Source organism: Saimiri boliviensis, chromosome 5 (assembly GCF_048565385.1).
Source record: "Saimiri boliviensis isolate mSaiBol1 chromosome 5, mSaiBol1.pri, whole genome shotgun sequence".
Taxonomy (NCBI): domain Eukaryota; kingdom Metazoa; phylum Chordata; class Mammalia; order Primates; family Cebidae; genus Saimiri; species Saimiri boliviensis.
The window spans coordinates 39,583,585-39,604,593 of record NC_133453.1 but is presented as its reverse complement, the minus strand read 5'-3'; the positions used below and the strand labels follow the sequence as shown (position 1 = coordinate 39,604,593).

General features: G+C 36.0%; 1 protein-coding gene and 1 pseudogene across 7 annotated transcripts in view; both read right to left on the bottom strand.

Moving 5' to 3' along the window:
• The window catches only part of TRAK2 (trafficking kinesin protein 2), a 66,274-nt gene that overhangs the window by 22,907 nt on the left and 22,358 nt on the right, over positions 1–21,009 (bottom strand). For all 7 annotated transcript variants that reach the window (XM_010336436.3, XM_010336434.3, XM_074399267.1 and 4 more), the window contains one exon: positions 6,520–6,714. In XM_010336436.3, the coding sequence (XP_010334738.3) occupies positions 6,520–6,714 (195 nt within the window). The remainder of the gene's footprint in view (positions 1–6,519; positions 6,715–21,009) is intronic.
• LOC141584559 (SCY1-like protein 2 pseudogene) lies at positions 10,075–21,003 on the bottom strand (annotated as a pseudogene).

Sequence of the window (21,009 nt, the reverse complement as noted above, 5' to 3'; positions counted from 1 at the left end):
TATAAAATAAATTGTATGCTACATTATTAGTTGCATAATTCAAGCCCAGTATTTCTGTACTTCACAAATTCAGGAACTGTCTATGTACCTGGCTAATTGAGCTCAAAAAAGAGCAAATATGACTCCAGTGATTCCAGTCACACCAAACAGTATGACCAAGTTAATAATGCATAACAAAAAGGGTTCCTTTGACTTTGAACATGGTATGTTACTGTAGCACATAAATCTGTGTTTGACTTAGACTGCTTTTATTATAACTAGTTTGCCTTGAAGTGTGAAAAGGACAGGGGCTTTGGAGTAGAAAAGCTGAATTCATGAATTTTAGTGAGCTGGAACAAGTCACTTAACCCTTCTGAGATTCAGTTAATAAATATGGAGGCAAAAACGTATCTTATGAGGTTATTAAGAGGATCAAATATGATAATCTGCTGAGCAATAAAGTATTCAGTAAACTGCTAAGTATCATAGAACTGTTTATAGTTACTACTCCTCAAACAGAACTGGTAGGTATGAAATGATCCTAACTTTAAATTCTCTAAGTTGGCAGTCATTTGTAGTTCCTTAGTTCCATCTTAACATGTTAGGATATCCAAAAGACTGAGTATGTAGGGAAGTCACTAGGTATGTTTTACTTTTATCTGAACTTTTTTTCTCCCTAGCACCGCTGACTAAAATGAATCTGTGAATTACCTATAGCTTAATTATTAATAACAGCCTTATTCCTAGTTAAAACTAAAACGAAGTGCTGGCTTGATAGTATGAAGAGATAACTGAAAAAGATTTAAACTGAAAATATAAAAACTTTTCTTAAAACCTAGAAATAAATATTTGTACCCTAAAATAATTTATATTTACAAACAGAAAAACTAACTCAATAATTTAACCACAGTGATAAGGGAAACAGACTTTTGAGCCTAACGAATAGACACAATTTAATTTGGTAGCATAGCAGGAACAAAGGATTAAATAGTTAAGGCAAATACTTACAGTGAATGGTCTCCTCTACTTCTGGTCTCAACAACAAAATCAGGGTAAAAATACCAAATCAATATATCCATGCTCTAAACCAGGCGTCCCCAGACTTTTTACACAGGGGGCCAGTTCACTGTCCCTCAGACCACTGGAGGGCTGCCACATACTGTGCTCCTCTCACTGACTAACAATGAAAGAGGTGCCCCTTCCTGAAGTGCGGCGGGGGTCGAATAAATGGCCCCAGAGGGCAGTAGTTTGGGGACACCTGCTCTAAACTAATTACAGAAAACCAGACAATGGTTGCAAACCCAAATGTAATCTAGAGCAATGGCTCTAAACTCCAGATTCTGATGTAATCAATTTCAAGAAGCCCTATCCCAGGTGTTGAAAATGACGTGGAGTCAGGAATTAAAATCACCAATCTGGGGTTAATACCCGAACCAAAAATCAGGCATCCTATAGGCTTAGTTAAAACCAATTTTTATACAAGTAGTTTAAAAAACAAATGACATGATTGACCAGAGTTAAAGATGAAGTGGCAGATTTAACTTGGAGTAAGACTAGTAAGTTAATGATCTGGAAAACAACTGTGAACCACAAGTCACACACAATGAAAGGAGAAAAAAACAATGAAGGACACAATAATAGAGTTGAGAAATGTTTAGAATAAAATATGTTTTAGTGAGAGGAAATGAAAATATGTTTCCTATAAATGCTTACCATCTGTCACAGCAAAAAATTTAAAGCTGAACCTTAAGAAGTTATCTAGTTTAATGATCCATTTTTTTGTATGAGGAATCTTCTCTGAAAGAAGTTATGTGGCATGTTCAAGACCACAAAGCAAGCTATTAGTGGCAAAGCTAGGATTTTGGTAAGGAGATGATAATAACGCTCATCTCACAAGGTCATTAGAAAAAACTCAGATGATGTAAGAGTCCCGTAATGAGTTCTTTCCACGGTGCTGCTCTTTCAGCCCCACTAAGAACATAAAAAGGCCCTTATCTAATGAAATACCAGCACGTACACCTGTGAATGCATATTATATAATAAAACAGCATAGATCCCAATTTTGCTTTTAAAAGTGTGTGCATATCTATAAATATCGATATTCAAGAGAGCCTGGAAGGATATACATTAAAATGTTAATAGTGATTATCTCTCAGTAGGGATTATGGTTTAGTATTTTGTTATTTTCTATAAAGAACAAATGTTATCTTTATAAACAGAAAAAAAAAAAAATCCCCACAAAAACCCAGGAACCCTTGTTAAAGTTTCAAAAAGCAAAAATGAACTTTAACATGCGTAAGTATTTGTTATGGCAAAGAAGTTAAATAGTGCAATCAGAATTTTCAAATTCCTGTGTTTTATGCGCAGCCTATATACTACCAATCTCCAAAGGCTGGGCCTCTTCAATTGCACAGAAAGATGTTGGTCGGGCACAGAAAGATGTTGGTCGGGCACAGAAAGATGTTGGTCGGGCACAAAACAGAAAATAACACAATGGATTTTTCTCTCTGCAGTGGAATCAGTTTCTGTCTTTTTCTCCTTAACACAATCTCCTGATAAAGACATGCTGCTTGGAATGATTCCAAAAATATTCAGGGCAAAACTCTTAAGTGTTTGATGTCTTGGCATTTAGACACTGAAATGAAATGCTTCAAAAACCACAGACAAATTCTTCACCATAATTCTGTCACCAAGAATGTAGAGACAGCCAAGCAGGCTATCTGTTAAAATCAATCCTATCAAAAACTATTTTCACTTCAGTTTTTATTGGTTGAAAATGTTAAATGATACAGAAATTAGCAATGATCCTTGCTTATTTCTAGACCTGAACTTTCCTCTCTAAAAAAAAAATTTGTACATCAGAGAGATGACAAACATTTTGACAGAACAATTTTGTGACTTGGTTTCCAGAGGTTGTTAATTAATGTTCAACATTTTTGGCGTAATGTTTGGAGAAACTAATGTTCCTGAAAATATGGGATGGGAGTTTAACACACATAATCCTTATGTTCACTAATCCTTATGTTCTATCCCTGCATAATTTCAATATTAACCAGCTCAATCTCACATTATTTTCAGGATGGGAAACACCAATGATAATCCATTCTAATATCTGTCATTTATGTGAGATGGTGCTTAATAGTTCTCTCATACATAGGTCCCTTTTCAAGATCTAAAGTTGTTACCACAATTACTGAATTTCAAAAAGAATTCTTCTAATCTTTCAGCACTCTCCAACTTTCTCACACCAAAACCAAACAAAAGCAACAACAATAAAATACAAATGAAACACGAACAGTGTCCACATGGCATAGTAAAAGCTGTAAGAGCTCCTGACAACTACAGGCAGGTCTTGAGGTTTTAACCCTAAAGAAGTGACCACAGCCTTGCTGCTATGATACAGCAATAATTTCTGCCTTCAAAATGACTGAGAGAAACTGATGATACACACCATCTAGGGCAGTCTTTCTCAACAGGGTTTCAGGGGAGAATCAGGCCCTACAGACAATTTGAATGACAATTTTCTCAATTCTCCTAAGGATTGTGCAAAGCTAGTACATGATGCATGGGTGAAAAGGAAATCCATTGTATAAAAGCTAAGTGTCTTTGGGTATATAGTTTAATTTTCTTGTGGAACTGATGGAGAGAGCTTAGCTAGGAGAAAAATAAATCTGCTAACCTCTACAACTGGGCTTATGGTTAATGCTCCCTGAACTTCATTAGTCATATGTCCTCTTCTGCCAGTACAGGTTAATAATTTTTGAGGGCAGAGCTGGAGGAAAAGTATATCTACCAATCAAAAGTAATAATTTCCATGACCATAAATTATATATTCTCCCCAGTTCCTTAATTCTCCAATTAATGTCACCGTGAGATGGCCATTTACTTTGGCTGGCAATGCTTTGTATCAGTGGTTCTCAAACTTGAGACAGACAGCTTTGACTATCTCACCCCCAGTTTCTAATTTTGTAGGTGGAGTAGGGGGGCGCAAGAATGTGAATTCCGAACAATTTCTCAGGTAACATTGAATGCAGGGGTTCACATTTTTGAGAACCACTTCCTAAAATAAAACTTACATAATCAATCATTTTCCCCCTCTTATGCCTTAGGAAGTGGTAAAGGTAATCCCCTATTTAAAAATAAAACCCCTTGAAAGAAACATCAGGTTTCTAACGTTAGCCTTTAAATAAACAAATGATACAGTCTATATCGTGTTCTGATTGCATGGCTCCCCAACAGCTCACGCTGAAACTCAGTTTTAATAAAATCAAGAAAATTGTGGGGTGGCCTGTTCTGCGCGTAAAACACTTTTGACCATCTTAAACTTTATATGTGTGGCAGGGACTGGGATTGATTAATTGATTTTTGCCTACTCATTGCTCTCCCAGTGTTCTATCTTAAAAGTAAACAATCTCTTTCTGGATTGGGTGACTTCAGAGAAATACTCACTCTCCCCCATTTCCTGTGAGATAGGCTCCGAAGCTCAAATGCTGGCTACATTTCCTTCCAAATCACTATCTTCTCACAGCTCTTTCAATTTCTTTGTGTTACATAACAGAGAAAGTGCCTTTGCCTGTGCTGCCTCTTTTTACTAGGTGTTAAAATTCATTTTAATAAGCACAAGTATCCACTGGCATGTGAGACAGGTAGAGGTAAGCCCAAAGTAACCCAGGGAGCTGAACTCTAGGATGGTCTGCCAGGGTACATAGTAATTATTCAAAACCACAAATCTTGAAATCTCAGGGGGATAGAAAACTGTGGGAAAGGGTGAGGGAATATTTTTTATCTTCCTTTTTAAACCTTGGTCAATTTGCGAAATAAATCATTTAGCTTTTATATTCATAAGATGCAAATTCATGAAGTTTATATGTGATTTAACTATTAACCCAAGGAATTAACACCTCTAAAAGAACAGTGAAATTAAAGTATACTGCAGAGGTAGATTATCAGTATATTCGTAACTTATATGTTTCATGATCTTAGGAATACCATATATAGTTCAATTTTCAACTGTTGAAGTGAAAATAGTACCATTACACTAAAGAAATAGGATAGTTTTCCAAAACCCTGAAGTACGGATCAGTATCATTAATCTCAAGTTTTAAATCGCTCCCTTGGACACTGTTGTTTTGTGAAAAGTATTTTAGAATTTACCTTTTATTTTCTATGCTTTTTACTTATAATTCATCCTAAAAGTTAACTCCATTAAATCATGATCTAAGACCACTTCCTAGCTATAGTTTTGCTCCTCAGTAGCCGAGAGGACAAAGACCAAATAACTAAGGAGCACTTTCTTTGGCACTTTCTCAAAATAATGACAAACTAAATTTACCCAGATGAACTTTCACTTTGAAAGTTCTCAGAAATTTAAACATTCAAGGAGCAATGGGAATTAGAAATAAGAAATACTGTTCCTTCTAAAAATGATTTTCCAGAAAAATCTCAAGCAAGCAAATTCTTAAACTGAAATGTCAAGTAAACCTTTGGAGCCTTAATTTAGCTATTTAAAAGAAACATTAAGGACAGAAATATAATTGTATATGGGCTTCTTGATATTTCAGTTTCAGCTGAAGTAATGTTTATACTTTTTTTGAGTAGTTAAGTTCTAAGAAACTACTAGAAATAAATTGTAGGAAACTAGTGCTAAAAGCAAGTTAATGATTACTATGAAAATGAGTACTGCACAACAGCCATTCTCCAACAATCTGGCATTAAAACACTGCAGCACTTACTGGGAAAATGTCTAGGATCTGATCCAATCACATACTTAATTCTAATTAAAAGAATTTCACAAACATCAATATTGAACTCAAACATTTATTATATATTTTAACAGCTATTATGCACACAACATTTTGTACCAAAGTTTTACAAAAATAATTTCAGCCTTAATGCAGATTTTTGGGATGAAATCAAATGCAAAAAGGTCTCCATACTTCAAAGTTTAAAAATTCCTTTGTCATTTCTAATAGCTTGGTGTAAAACAGACCTATTTTCAGGACAAATCTGGCTCAGTCTCTCACTTAGAATCCTTAAATAATGAAGATTACTACATAGTGTATATTCTTTCTCCTGGCATTATTAAAACTACTTATGTGTTTAAGAACTAGGCTTAGTTATGCTGACATAATTCTTGTGACTGTGTTTAATAAAGATATTAATAAAGATAAAAGTCAAAAGCTGATAGCTTAGGATACCAAACTACTGGGATAATAAATGTTGACAGTTATAAAGGAATATTAAAATTTTAAATCACTTCATTTTTTTAAAAAGTTCCCTTTTCTACTCAGTCTGAGGAAAACATCAAGTAATGAAAACATGTAAGTATACTTGCAACACTGGACACTGAAAGTCATCCGGATGACAAACTTTCTTCATTCAAACATAACACAGAATTATCTCTTCCTATAAAATCAGTTCAAATTAAAGTAGGTATACACTGAACAATGGTTATGAAACATCAGTGCTTTAAAAACCAATACCAAGATACCCACAATCATCACTTCAATGCACAAACTAAAAGAATAAAAAAATACTCACTCATATAACGGAAAGTCTCTTCAGCAAGGACTGGAGAGAGGGCATCAGATGCATGTTGCCGCTGGTGTGGAGACTGAGTCCAGTCTTGATTTTCATATAGAAAGAGAGTGTCTACTTTTAGCCTATACTGTGGTAGTTGTTCTTCTAGCAGATTCACCAGCTCAACTTCAGGGAGATCCTCATTGGAGCAGACATCTAAAAAGGAGAGTCTATGTAAATGAATCCAATATATTTCAACTTACTAGGCTACAGAGAAAACTGATGAACATTAGTTTTTCTAAAGTAGGACAACCAAAGAAATACTAGACAAGATTGTTTCTCCACTGAATTTTGTTATATACCCTAGCACTATAGTTGTTTTTTCCCCAGCTTTTTTTTTTTTTAGTTAGAGAACTTCTAAAGTAAAAACAATAGCACACTCTTTTTGACAGTAATTTTTAAAAAGTATTTTTAATTGACACAAAATAACTGGATATATTTATAGGGTACATGTGATATTCTGACACCTGTATACAATGTATAATGATCAAATTGGGGTAATCATCATATGCATTACCTCAAGCATTTATCATTTCTTTGCAATGGAGCACAGTCAAAATCCTACCTTGTATCTATTTGAAAATATACAACTAATTATTGTCAACCATAGTCACTCTATGGTGCTGAAGAACACCAGAACATATTCCTCCTATCTAGCTGTAATTTTGTATCCGTTAACCAACATCTCTTGTTCCCTCCTTCCTGCTACCCTTCCTAGCTTTTAGAAACCACTATTCTACTCTCTACTTCTATGAGATCAACTTTGTCAGCTTCCACGAGTGAGAACATGCAGATACTACACATTTGAATTACATACTATCTAAATATATTGCTCAGTGACTATAACAATGCTTTTTAAAATTTTGACATTTAAAAATATTTTTATTTTAGGTTCAGGGGTACATGTGCAGGTTTGCTATATAGGTAAACTTGTGTCACAGGGGTTTGTTGTACAGATTATTTTGTCACCGAGGTACTAGGCCTAGTAACCAACGATTATTTTTTCCGATCCTTTCCCTCTTCCCACCCTCACCCTTCACATAGGTCCAAGTGTCTGTTGTTCCTGTCTTTATAACTATGCTTTTAAAGTTTAGAATTAATTTGTAGAAATTTCATATTTTCTCCCTATTATTAGTACTGTTTAAAGAGGTCTGTGCCTTTGAAGCAGCAGCAGGCAAGAAAAAATAAAGTGATAGTTCCAAAAGGATAAAATGATATGCTCTTTAATAACAAAATTTGAATTCTGTGGAGGATTCTTAAAAATCTGGAAAAATTACATTTTAGTGTATTCTCATAGTCACTAATTTTTAAAAAAAATTGCATTAGGAGGATCCAAGATGGCCAAACAGGAACAACTCTGGAGTGCAGTTCCCAGCAAGAACAATGCAGAGGGTGAGTGCTCACTGCATTTCCAAACAAGTTTTCACTGCCCACTGACCAGGAGATTCGTGGGCCAAAAAGTGCCATGAGTTTTCAGCACAGCTGGTGCAGCAGGTTGGCACACAGAAACTCATGCAAATCTAGGTGGTCGTTTCAACTGGTGCCTGGAATGCCTGGGAGACAGAGCAGCCCATTCCACTGAAAGGGAGGGTGCTGAGACAGGGAACCAGGCGATCTGGCTTGGTGGGTATGACCCTCACAAAACAAGCAATCTGAAACACTCTGGACTGAGAGTTTCACAGCAAGTGCAGCTGGACCCGGGACAGTCCAGCCACTACCGAGGCAGTCTGCCAATACTGGGGCAGTTCACATAGCAGCTGGGCAGAGCCTGCGGCAGCTCAGCAACACCTTTAGTGGCAGACTGTGACTAGATTACTCTGTGTTCAGCAGGGCATCTCTGAAAAAAGGCAGCAGCACGTCAGGAACTTATAAATAAAGCTGACTTTCCAAAGTCAGAGCACCTGGGAAAAGAGCCAGTTATGAGTTCTGCTGCAGTAGACTTAAAGGTACCTGCCCAGCAGCTCTGCATGGAACAGTGGAGCTCCCAGCATAGCACCTGAGTTCCTGTAAGGAACAGACTGTCTCCTCAAGCAGCTCCCTGACCCCTGTATACCCAAACAGACACCTCATAAAGGAGAGCTCAGGCCGACATCTGGTGGGTACCCTTATGGGACGAAGATAATGGAAGAAGAAACTGGCAGCAACCCTTACTGTTCTGCAGCCCCCACAGGTGATCCCCAGGTAAAGCAGGGTCTGGAGTGGACGTCCAGCAGTCCTGCAGCAGAGGGGCCTGACAGTTAAAAGGAAAACTAAGAAACAGAAAGAAATAACTTCATCATCAACAAAAAGGGTGTCCACTCAGAGACTCCATCCGAAAGCCACCAACTATAAAGACCACAGGTAGATAAAGCCACTAAGATGGGATGAAACCAGCGCAAAAAGAATGAAAACACCAAAAACCAGAATGCCTCTCCTCCTCCAAATGATCACAACTCCTCACCACCTAGGGATCAAAGATGGATGGAGAATGAATCTGATTAACTGAGAGATCAAATTCACACATAACAATATTAGCCTTAATGTAAATGGGCTAAATACCCCAATCAAAAGGCACAGACTGGCAAATTGGATAAAAAGTCAAGACCCAACAGTGTGCTGTATTCAGGAAACCCATCTCCCACACATAGGCTAAAAATGAAGGGATGGAGGATGATTTATCAAGCAAATGGAGAGCAAAAAAAAGCAGGAGTTGCAATCCTAACCTCTGATAAAATGGACTTTAAACTAACAAAGATCAAAAGAGACAAAGAAGGACATTACATAATGGTAAAAGAATCAATGCATCAAGAAGAGCTAATGATCCTAAATATATATGTACCCAATACAGGAGCACCCAGGTATATAAAGCAAGTTCTTAACGACCTACAAAGAGACTTAGACTGCCACACAATAATAGTGGGAGACGTTAACACTCGACTGTCAATATTAGACAGATCAACAAGACAGAAAATTAACAAGGATATCCAGGACTTGAACTCAGACCTGTAGCAAGTGGACCTAAAAGACATCTACAGAAATCTCCACCCCAAATCCACAGAATATACATTTTTCTCAGCACTGCATTACACCTACTCTAAAATTGACCATATAATTGGAAGTAAGTCACTCCTCAGCAAATGCAAAAGAACTTTAGTACAATGCCTGGTGCACTGTGGAGGCACTCTACCAATGTTAGCTATTTTTTTTTTTAAAGAGAAGTTGATTACATTTGTAACAATACAGCAGAAATCTCAAACATTTACTCATTAAACATAGTTTAATTCTTACAAATCTCCCTTTAAAAATGCACCCCAGAACTTAAAGTATAATAATAAAAAAGAAAAAAGAAAATGCAGTTCATATATGCTGCAACCTCAGAAGTTTGAATTTGAAATGAAATAGGAAGGTAGTCAGGAAAGTCACATCAGAGTGCTTTGTCAAATATCCAAACAAATCAGCACATACCTCTTCTGTGATACAGGAGGAAAAAAGTGATTCTAAATATATCCAAGCAAATGCAGAAAAATACATTGCTATTTGAGGCAGACCATGCTAAAATATAATTTACAATGATTAGTTTGCATTTAAAATGGTTAATAACGCATCTAAACCAATGAAATGAAGGTTATATTAAGTTGTGTACTATTTGCTCAGTCTCTTTGTACTAAACATTAGTTCATCTGAAAAGTAAGTTTGGAAAATGCAAATATCCTGATACTTCTCTTTATGCTTGTCATTTTCTCACTGTCATCTTAAATGCAAACAAATCAATACAGCATCAAGATATTTTACATATTGAAATGAAGACTAATGACTCGTGAAGGTAGACTGTGTACCATGATGAGCTTGCAATGATGATTAACTCAATTTTTAAAATAACATCAAGATTCACAAGCCAAAATAAACACTGGGTTAAAAGATTCTACTAGTCAAGATAACTCAGCTGACCTTTTTCTCTTTGAAATTGGGAAGGGTTGGGTCTTTAAAAACCTGAAAGGGAGTTGGTAAGAGGAAAAAATCTCTCAATGCTTTAAAAAAACTCAACGGGTTAGAAGCCCATACAACTTCTATGCTGGCACAGACACAGATGTTTTCTGTCACAGAACCATTCACTTTCCCATAGAAGTAGTTCCTCCAGGTAAAATATATAAAGATGTAAATCAGCTCACCCATGATTGAAACTAAAATAATCCTTCAAAACAGAAGAAAGACACCTCACCCAAAAAGATCTTCTAAATCATTGCTAGCTGAACTACTATTGGTCATAGTAGTTGGTGGCTGCAAAATTCTGTGGGTTGAAGAAAGGATTACCCTGTATACCAAAGGCAAATTGTCCTATCATGTTCGTCTGTGTTCCCATTACTGAACTGCGCATAGCTGGAGAACCTTGAGGAGGTACAAACTGATTAAGCCACTGATTGGATTTCTATTATGATAATTGGTTCATGCTGACTTTGGGTTTCTGAGAGCCAAAGAGATTGTTAGGGGCAGACATATCTGTGGGTCTTTGTTGGATCTGCTTTGCACCAGCAGGAGGAACACTCAGAGTGCTGAAGTTTGGCAAAGTGGGAGGTGTTCCCAGAGTCATCTTGGTCACTCCAAGTGTGCTTGGACTATTATAGAAGTTCTGGTTTGTATTAACAGGCATGCTGAATCCTGAAGTCTGAAAGCCCATACTGGCATTTAGGCCATTTGTCAAATTTCTCTTTGTATTATCAATTGATGTAGAAAACATTATGCCAATGGCCATGGAAGGAACAGAAGTGAAAGAACTTGAAGCAGAAGGTTTAGGGGTACTAACAGAAAGGCTGGTCAAAGATGACATATTACTCATCAAGGTGCCTCTTGAGTCCTTAGTCTATTTAACAGTAGCAATAAGTGTGTGCATTTGGGGTTTAAGAGGCTTCTGGCTTTTTAACTTCTGTGCCTGCTCTTGTTCTTTTGCTAATTTTCGTTTTTCTTCAAGTGTAAGTGATGCTCTTCTATGTTTATTCTGCAACCCATCCTCTTTATTTTTGGACTCACTGCCAGTCAGGTCTGCTCCAATGTTGTTAAAACCCTTGTCAATTTGCTGATTCCCAATATTTGTAACTTTTGTCTCCTCGGAAACATTCACTTGATTTCCTATGTCCAAAGATTTCTGCTGTTCTTGCATTATATGAAGTTGCTCCAGTTTAGTCTTATGTTCAGACTCTAATCTACTAAGCATCTCTTTTATGATAGAAATGAAGGAATTGAACATATTAAGACTGTTTTCAATACTCAGGGGAATAAGATGGGGCAATACTTTTCCAGCCAGCTGCTCTTTGATGATTCCCAACTCCTTATGAGTAAAAGCACATTTGTAAATACCTAAAATTCCCACGAGGACTGCAGCTTCCTTTGATGGAATTTGTTGTAAGAAGGTTAGGATATCATCAAGTACAAACCACTTATCCAAGTATTCCAAAATCTTTCCTAAGCACACTAATGAATTTACATGAACAGCTAGGGAAGACGTTTGTAGCCAGGCATTTTTAATTCTTGGTATCAAAGCATTTTTCATGGATGGGTAGCCTATAAGATTTGCAAAGATTGGAATGATGTTCAGACAGAGCTCTTGGATCTGAATGGAAGGAGCTTCTAGCGCTCCATGGGTAGAACACTGTTCTTTATCTCATTGGAGGGGTTTTGCTTAGTAGCAAATCCATTTTTTTGTAGGAAAATTAACAAAATCTGGATTGGTTCTGGCTGCTTAAACACAAGGCCAAGTTCAGGTAGAATTAATTTGACTTATTCTTCTTTGGTGCATTCCTCAGCAACAGTAGGACACCGGGCAAAATAAAAGGTACTTACAAATTCTGAAGTCAAACAAGGCAAAATTCTTTGCACAATGACATGCTTGAGCAGTTTTGGTAGAACCTTTGGCAGTCCTTTGAAAAACTGATTTCTGAAGATTATCTCTTTGGAATAAGGTATCAAAATATAGTAGTGTTACTGCGTCAACATCATCAAAGAAGGGAATCTTTGTCATTTGATCTGTATCTGGTCTTACAGTTGGAGTTACATTTAATAGTAGCTTTACCTGTTCACGAACTTCTGCAGGTATATTTGTAAGTGAATTAGATCCTAAATGACTCAACTGATCCAACTGCCTACTGAAACTCCTGTAAATATCTTGCTTGTGGACTTCAAATATAGGTTTCCCTTTGTTAAATACAGCATACATAAAAGTTCCTAAAGAATACATATCACTGGCTGTGTCACAGCTCACAGAAAGTATGTATTCAGGAGCCAAATATTCAGGATTTGGAAGACATAATGAATGTAAACTTGGGTCCCATTGTTTGTAAGGAAATTTAAGCTCTTGTTCAGAAGGATTGGTTGATGATACAAAAAAAAGAAAACCCATTATTTTGCAGGCTCCACTTTTATTCAAAACATTTTCAGGAGTAATATTTCCATTTACCATTTTAACACTGCTATGCAAGAATGACAATCCTTCAGAAATCTGAAGCAAACCATATTTAGTTTCTACATCATGAAGTTTATAATCCTTAATGTCTGGAGATAAAGGGGAGGGTAGGTTTTCCCAGTTAACAAGAACACTGGCTAAAATGGAAAAAACTTGTCTGTACAAAATGCCAAGCAATCCCTGTATTCTTCTAAAGCATTTTGGACAGTAAGAAGTCGAGGGTGTTAAAGCCGTGTTAACTGTTGGACTCCTTGTTTTAGAGAATCAGTGATTTGATCCTTTTCAAATTTTTGATATTCGTCAATCAGTTTTTTATAAAAGACAAAAACAGCCACTGCTTTGCTGGCTTTCTTGTGTCATTAAAAATCTTCCAAGCTAGCCCATTGCCACCACTGGCAATGTCACCAACATCAAATTCTCTAGCGACAGGATTTCCCATTACAGCACTAGTGACATTAGTTGTTACTTTGGTAACAGTACTCTTCAATTAATTAAGCACGGACTCCACGGCTGCAGTATTGGGTATAGTTACCTCTTCACTCTCCTCCCAGGAGGGGTGGTGCTGGGGCTCTGTTCCCCCGCCCCGCTAAATGCTGCCTGGTTGTCCCTGCTTGGCCTTCCTCCTGGCCTCTGCCTCAGGTGGCATACTACAAAGTCTCCACAGCCCTGTCCTCCACGGCCACAAACGCTGAGATGGAGGAGGGAAAGGAGTAAGGAGGGGAGAGAGGTGAGATGAAGAGTAATGGAGGGGGAAGAAGACTAAAAGATCTATTGTCAGCTATTTTTATTATTGTTTTACTATTGAGTTTTTAGACCTAGAGATCAAATCAAGCTTGCTAAAATAAGATTGCTATATCATCTAAATAATTATAGAGTATTAAAGGTGGAAGGTACTTTCAGAAACCATCCAATCCTGCCTCCTTAGATATGGAAACTGAGACTTGAAGGTGGGTAACTTGCTGAGGACCACTAGAACCCCCAGACTTGTATCTTGACTTCCTCTCCAGCACTGTACCCATTCTTGTTGCTCTCTGCCATTCACAGGCCAAAGGCTGACAGCTTGTCCTAGAAAGCAAGTTCGTACACATCATGTCTCCTACTTACGGTATTAGTCCTACATATCTCCTCATTCCTTCAGGCATCTAATCTACTTATCGTCCTATTTTTCATTCTTAATATTAGAAAGATCATGGGTATTGGCATCTGAATCTGACTCCTCTACTCATTACCTATGGGACATCAGACACATGATTTATCCTTTTGGAGCCTTAATTTCTCTCAGTTGTAAAATAAAGATCATTTATCACACATAGCAGTAGTAAGTAAATAAAATAAGCAATTAAGGCACCCAGGGTATCTGGCAGATCATAGGTACTCACTGAATACTATTCACATCACTACTTTCTCACATACACACCTATAATACCCGCCCCCGCCACCTCATCTGAACATGGCTGGGCTTTTGTGTCTTTATGTGTCTACCGCTATCTTCCTGTTGGCAGTACTGCCTGTCATTTAACACCTCCCAAACTTAGCTGTTTACAAAAAAGGAGAGTTATTCCTGTTAACATGCTTAAAATACTAGGGCTTAAAATAGAGAAAAAACAGGATGTCATATCAACCCTCTGGCTTTTAGAGATGTGGTATTTCCTTTGTGGGTAGTATAATGAAATACGCTCTAGCTCTGGCAAAGGACAACAAAGTACTGATTAAGAAAACAAATCCTTAAGAGAGTAAGTTCCTACTATTTGACTTTGACTTAATGACATTTTAATAAGTCAAATACAAGGAGGCTGCAATATCAGACATCCCTATTCACCCAGAAGGAGAAGCAGTGGCTTCATCATCACAATGAGATAGAGATGAGACAGATTTAAAACCTTAAATACGGTTCTAAAGAAGCTCTCAAACTTCACAGATCTCTTAAATAAAAGAACTGAAAATATATCCAAATTCTGTTATTACAAGTTCCATGTGACTATCCAAATTTTTCCTGCCACACATTTATTACATGTAAATTGTGATTTTAATACTCAGGAAGAGAAGCTGACTATAAATACATGCAGAGCTAAAAACAGACTGTTAGTTATTCAAGGGTATAGTGGAAATGAAGAACAAAAGTAACATTCATTACAAGAGATACTAGTCCCTAGACATTTTCTTTAAATAAGTATCAGTGAAATCCTGTGAAAACTCAAGGTCATGAATTCCCTACTTTCAAAATGTAATATTAAAAATGAGTGTACAATCTAGGCTTAGATTAAGCTAAATATTCTTCAGACTAGCTCTTCCACTTTGCTTCCATATTCTGTTAATGTTCCATTTATTACTCTTCTTATTGCCCAGGCTTGACAACTTCTTCTCTACCATTTTATCCTCTAAACTTCTATTCCATATGTCCATTTCTTTCCAGTCATGCCTACTGGTAAGAGAATTAAATCAGTGCTAGAATCAAGCATACTAGAGCATGGTCTAGAATCTGATCTGTAGACACACAGAACAAAGATTAAAAACATGCCTCAAAGGGTTAACCTTATCAGCAAATAACTCGAAGACTTGCCAAAATAAATTAAAACACTTTCCCAAGGAAGACAATAAAATTCAAACACTTAACAATGAAATATTCATGATATTCACCAGTCCATATAAAATTACTAGATATACAAAAACAGACAAATTGTAATCCATAACCAGGAGGAAAGTGAGTCGACAGAAGCAGACCCATAATGACAGAAATAAGAGAATTAGTAAGCAGCAATTTAAACTAGCTATTTTTAATATGCTCAAAGATTTAAAAGGAAAACATGAACTTAATGAAAAGAGAAACAGAAGATATACCTATATAAACTCAAACAGAACTAGAGTACAGTATTGAAAATGAAAAATTCACAAGATAAAAAGATTAGATATTCTCCAGAAGAAAAGAACAATAAATTTGAAGATATAGAAATAGAAATGATCTAAAATGAAGCACAGAGAAAAAAAGATTAGTGGGGAAAACTGAACAGAACATCAGTGCCTGTGTCATATCAAGCAGTCTGGAGTCCCAGGAGAAAAAAGAGTCAGACACAGAAAAAATATTTAAAAAAGTGATGGCTAAAGTCTTCCAAGTTTAATTAAAATAATAAGTCTATACTGTAGTTCAAAGAATCTCAACTCCATACAAGATAAATACAAAGACAACCACATCAAAGCAAAATTGCTAAAACCCAGTGATTAAGAAAAAAAAAATCCTAAAAGCAGAGAGAGAGGAAAAAAAGACACATTACATTTAAGGGAACAAATAGTGAATGCAAACTGTTCAAGATAGATGGCAATGAAAGAGCATCATTAAAACGCATGACAGAAAGTCAATTTAGAATCCTGTGCCAGAGAAAAACATCTTTCAAAGGAGGTGAAATAGGCCGTGTGTGGTAGATCACTCCTGTAATCCCAGCACTTTGGGAGGCCAAGGTGAAAGGACTGGTTGAGCCCAGGAGTTCAAGACCAGCTTGGCAACATAATAAAACTCTGACTCTACATTAAAAAAAAAAAAAAAAAAAAAAAAAAAAAAAAGCTGGGTTTGATGAGCTACTCAGGAGGCTGAGATGGAAGAATCACTTGAGCCCAAGAGGCTCAGGCTGCAGTGAGCCATGATCATGTCACTGTATTTCAGCCTGGGGAACAGAATGAAACTCTGTCTTAAAAAACAAAAACAAACAAAAAAACCAAACACAAACAAAAAACAAAAGCAAAGAAATTTTTTTTTCATCCAAGCTGAAAACTATGACTATTCATTGCCAGCTAACCCATATCCCAGGAAATGTTAAAGTTATTCAGGCAAAAACAATATCAGATGGGAATTCCAATTTACAAAAGAAATAACAGAATGGTAAATTTGTGGGTGATACATATGCCTTTTATTTTCATAATTCACAATTGACAATTTAAAGCAAAAGTAATGATGTATTATGCATATAACATAGGTAGATGTAAAAAGCATAGTAATAATAATACATAGAATGATGGGGGAAATGGAAAAATACTGTTTTAAGGGTGTCACTTTATTTTTTTAATTTTTTTTTCAGATGGAGTGTCACTCTGTCACCCAGGTTAGAGTGCAACGGTGTGATCTCAGTTCACTGAAACCTCCACCTCCTGGTTCAAGTGATTCTTCTGCTTCAGCCTCCTGAGTAGCTGGGATTATAAGTGCACGCCACCACACTTGGCTAATTTTTGTACTTTTAGTAGTGATGGGGTTTTACCATGTTGGTCAGACTGGTCTTGAACTCTTGAGCTCATGAATCATCTGCCTCGGCCTCCCAAAGTGCTAGGATTATAGGCGTGAGCCACTGCACCCAACCGAAGAGTGTCACTTTATTAAATATAATGTTATTTGAAGATGGGCTTTGATAAGTTAAAGGTACGTATTGCAACCTACAGTAAGCACTGAGAAAAATAAGAGGTATAGCTAATATGTCAACAGTAGAATTAAAATAAAACTTTAAAAAAGAAAGAAAACGAGAAAAAACAGAAGATGGAACAAACAGAACAAACAGAAAACAGGAGTACAGTAGACTTAACTAAAGTGATAATTACGTTAAAATTCAATGGTCCAAATACTGCAAATAGAAAATGAAGATGATCAGTCTGGATTTTCTTTTTAGAAAAGACCCAAGTATAAGTTATCTGTAGAGATGTAAAGATTCATATGAGTTTAAAAAGTAAAAATATGAAAAATACTGATACCAAATCCACACAAACTTTTTCCAAATACAGAGGAACTTAACTCATTTTACAAGGCCAGTATTACCTCAATATCAAAATAAAGCAAAGACATTGCAAAATAAATAAATAAATAAATAAATAAATAAACAAACCAATAATCCTCATGAATGTGTCTAGGAAGGACACAGACACACACACACGTATACATGCTCCCTAACAAAACTCGAGTAAATCAAACCTGTAATACATAAAAAAGATAATATATCATAACCAAGTAGTTTTTTCCAGGAATGCAAATCTGGTTTAAAATTCAAAACTAAACCAACAGAATTTGCCACTCTAACAGACAAAGGAAGAAAAACCATATGAACATTTCAACAGATCCAAAACAGGCATCTGACAAAATTCTATGGTCATTCATACTAAAAACTCCTCATCCAACCTGGAAGAGAAGGACATCTTCTTAATTTATTGTAGGGTATTCTCAAGAGACTTAATGGTGAAATACTGTAACTTTTCTCCTCAGATTGGAAATATGTCAAGGATGTTTGCTCTTACCATTTTTAATTCAACAATACACTGAGATCATGTCTTATTCAATAAGGCAAGAAAAAGAAATAAAAGGCATCCAGATTGTAAAGGAATACATAAAACTGTCTCCATTTGCAGACACTATGGTGTATGTAGAAAACTCTAGGATATCTACCAAAAAGTTACTAAAACTAATAAGTTAAGCAAAGTTGCAGAATACATGATCAACATTAAAAAAAAAAATTTCATTTCTATATAGTAGTAACACACAGAAGAATGAAATTAAATAAACAGTACCATTTAGAAAAATACTTAAGATTAAATTTAACAAAATATGTGCAAGACTTACACAATAATTATAAAATACTGTTAAGAGAAATTAAAGAGGAGTTAACTAAGTAAATGGAGAGATATATCAAGTTTCTGAATTAGGAGACTCCCTATTCTTAAATTTTCAATTCTCTACAGAGTCTATGTAATTCCACTAAAAATTCCAGCATTCTTTTTTTGGGAGAAAATGATAAGCTGGTTATTATTATTAGGGACAGGGTCTCACTCTCTTGTTTAGGCTGGAGTGCAGTGGCATGATCATAGCTCATTGCAGCCTTAATCTCCTGGGCTCAAGTTATCCTCCTGCCTCAGCTTCCCTAGTAGCTGAGACTACAGGTGCACACCACCATGCCCAGCTAATTGTTTTTATTTTTGTAGAAATGAGATCTCATTATGTCACCCAGGCTGGTCTTAAACTCCTGGGCTCAAGGGTTGACAAGTAAATCATACAATTTATATACAAACGTGAAAAATCTTAAATGGCCAAAATAATTTCTGAAAAAGAAGAGTAAAGTTGGAGAATATATGATCTGATTTCAAGATTTACTATAGAATTGTATTTCTATATAGACAGACTTAGGGATTAAAGAAACAGAATAGAGTTCAGAAATAGAACCACACATATGTGACTAAGTAATTTTCAGTGAAATTATCAAGGTTATTTCAATAAGGGTAAAGAAACCATTTTCAACAAATGGTAAAGAAACAATGAAATAATCAATCGGAAAGCAAAAAAAAAAAAAAAAAAAAAAAAACCAAAAAAACCCCCATGGAGCCTAACCTAATTCCATACTCAAAAAAGTAGACTACTGACTTAAAAGTAGAAGTAAAAACTATAAAAATTTTTCTTTTGTGCAAAGATTTCTTAGAAATAACACGAAAATATTAATTATAGTAGCAAAAACTGATAAACTCCATCAAAATTTAAAACTGCTCTTCAAAAGATACCAATAAGAAGATGAAGAGTATAGGAGAAAATACGGTCCATTTATCTAACAAAGGACTTATATCTAGAACATGTAAAGAACACTTACAATTCAACACTTACATTTCAATAGTAAGATAAATTTTTAATGGGTAAATTATCTGAATAAACAACTCAAAATAAAATCTAGAAAGGGCCAATAAGCACATGAAAAGATGCTCAACACCATGAATCATCAGGAAAATATAAATTAAAATCACAGAGACACCAGTACACACCTACTAGAATGGCTAAAATCAAAACCACTGATATTACCAAGTATTGATGATGTACAGCAGAGGTCAGCAAACTATATCCCACAGGGCAACTTCAGTTTGCTGCTACTGCCTGGTTTTGAAAATCAAGTTTTATTAAGACACAGTTACATTCATTCTTTCAAGTACTGTCTATGGCTACTTTTCTGCTACAATGGCAGAGATGAGTAAGTTTCAGCTTAGCAATAAAACGAATGAACTTCTGATACTTGATCACAAGTGGACAAATCTCAAAAACATTTTGCTGTACAAAAGAAGGCAGAAACAAAAGACACAGATTCAATTTATATGAAATTCTAGAACAAGCAAATTTAATTTAAAGTGGCAGAAAGCAGATTAGTCATTGGTTGGAACAAGAGGTGAGGGGTGGGGAAATCTGTGTACAAGGGAACTTGTTGTGGGATGATGAAAACTTTTCTAACTTGACTGTACTGGTGGTTACACTGAGTGTATATTTTTGTAAAAACTCAAACTGTACAATTAAAATGAGTGTATTTTATTTACTTTAAAAAAGATACCTCAATGAGTACAAATTTGAAAAAACTTTAGGTTTTGATGGGTTTCGGAATTCAGAATTTTTCAGGTTTTTTAAAAAAGTGCCACTGTACATTAACTGTATGTTATATAACATCCCCAACTGGTTTTGCAGCAGCACCTCATATTGAAATATAAATACATCTTCAGCAAATATGAGTATTCAAACTAAATGAGTTAAGTCTAGAAATAGCCAAGGTCTGGTTTTGCGAGCAAATGAGTTTTTGAATATAACTAAAGAAAAAACTTTGAGTGCTCAGAGTTTTTAAAAATTTAGTCTTATAGATAAGGTGTTATGGACCTGTATTTATATATGTTATATGCTGTCTGCCCCAAGAGTCTTGTGTGCCAGGCACTGTTGTCAGATACCTGCAGGGCATATGAAACAGGTAACTCTGCCCTTGCCTTGTGGAGATCAGATAGGTATGATGCAGCTACCATCAGGGGCTCACAGAGTACAGGGGAGTCTGACATAGACAAGAAACAGCATTAAAGGCAGATTCTGTTAATGCATCAGGAGACACAAGGGGATGGAGAGATTAATTCAGTCTTTCCCTGAGGACATCAGGCTAGAAAGGAAGGCTTGGGTTTCATCATGGTAGGTCATATATGCTGGACTAAGCCATTTGCATTTTATCCTGTAAGCAATAGCACTTCAATACTTATTAAACTGGACT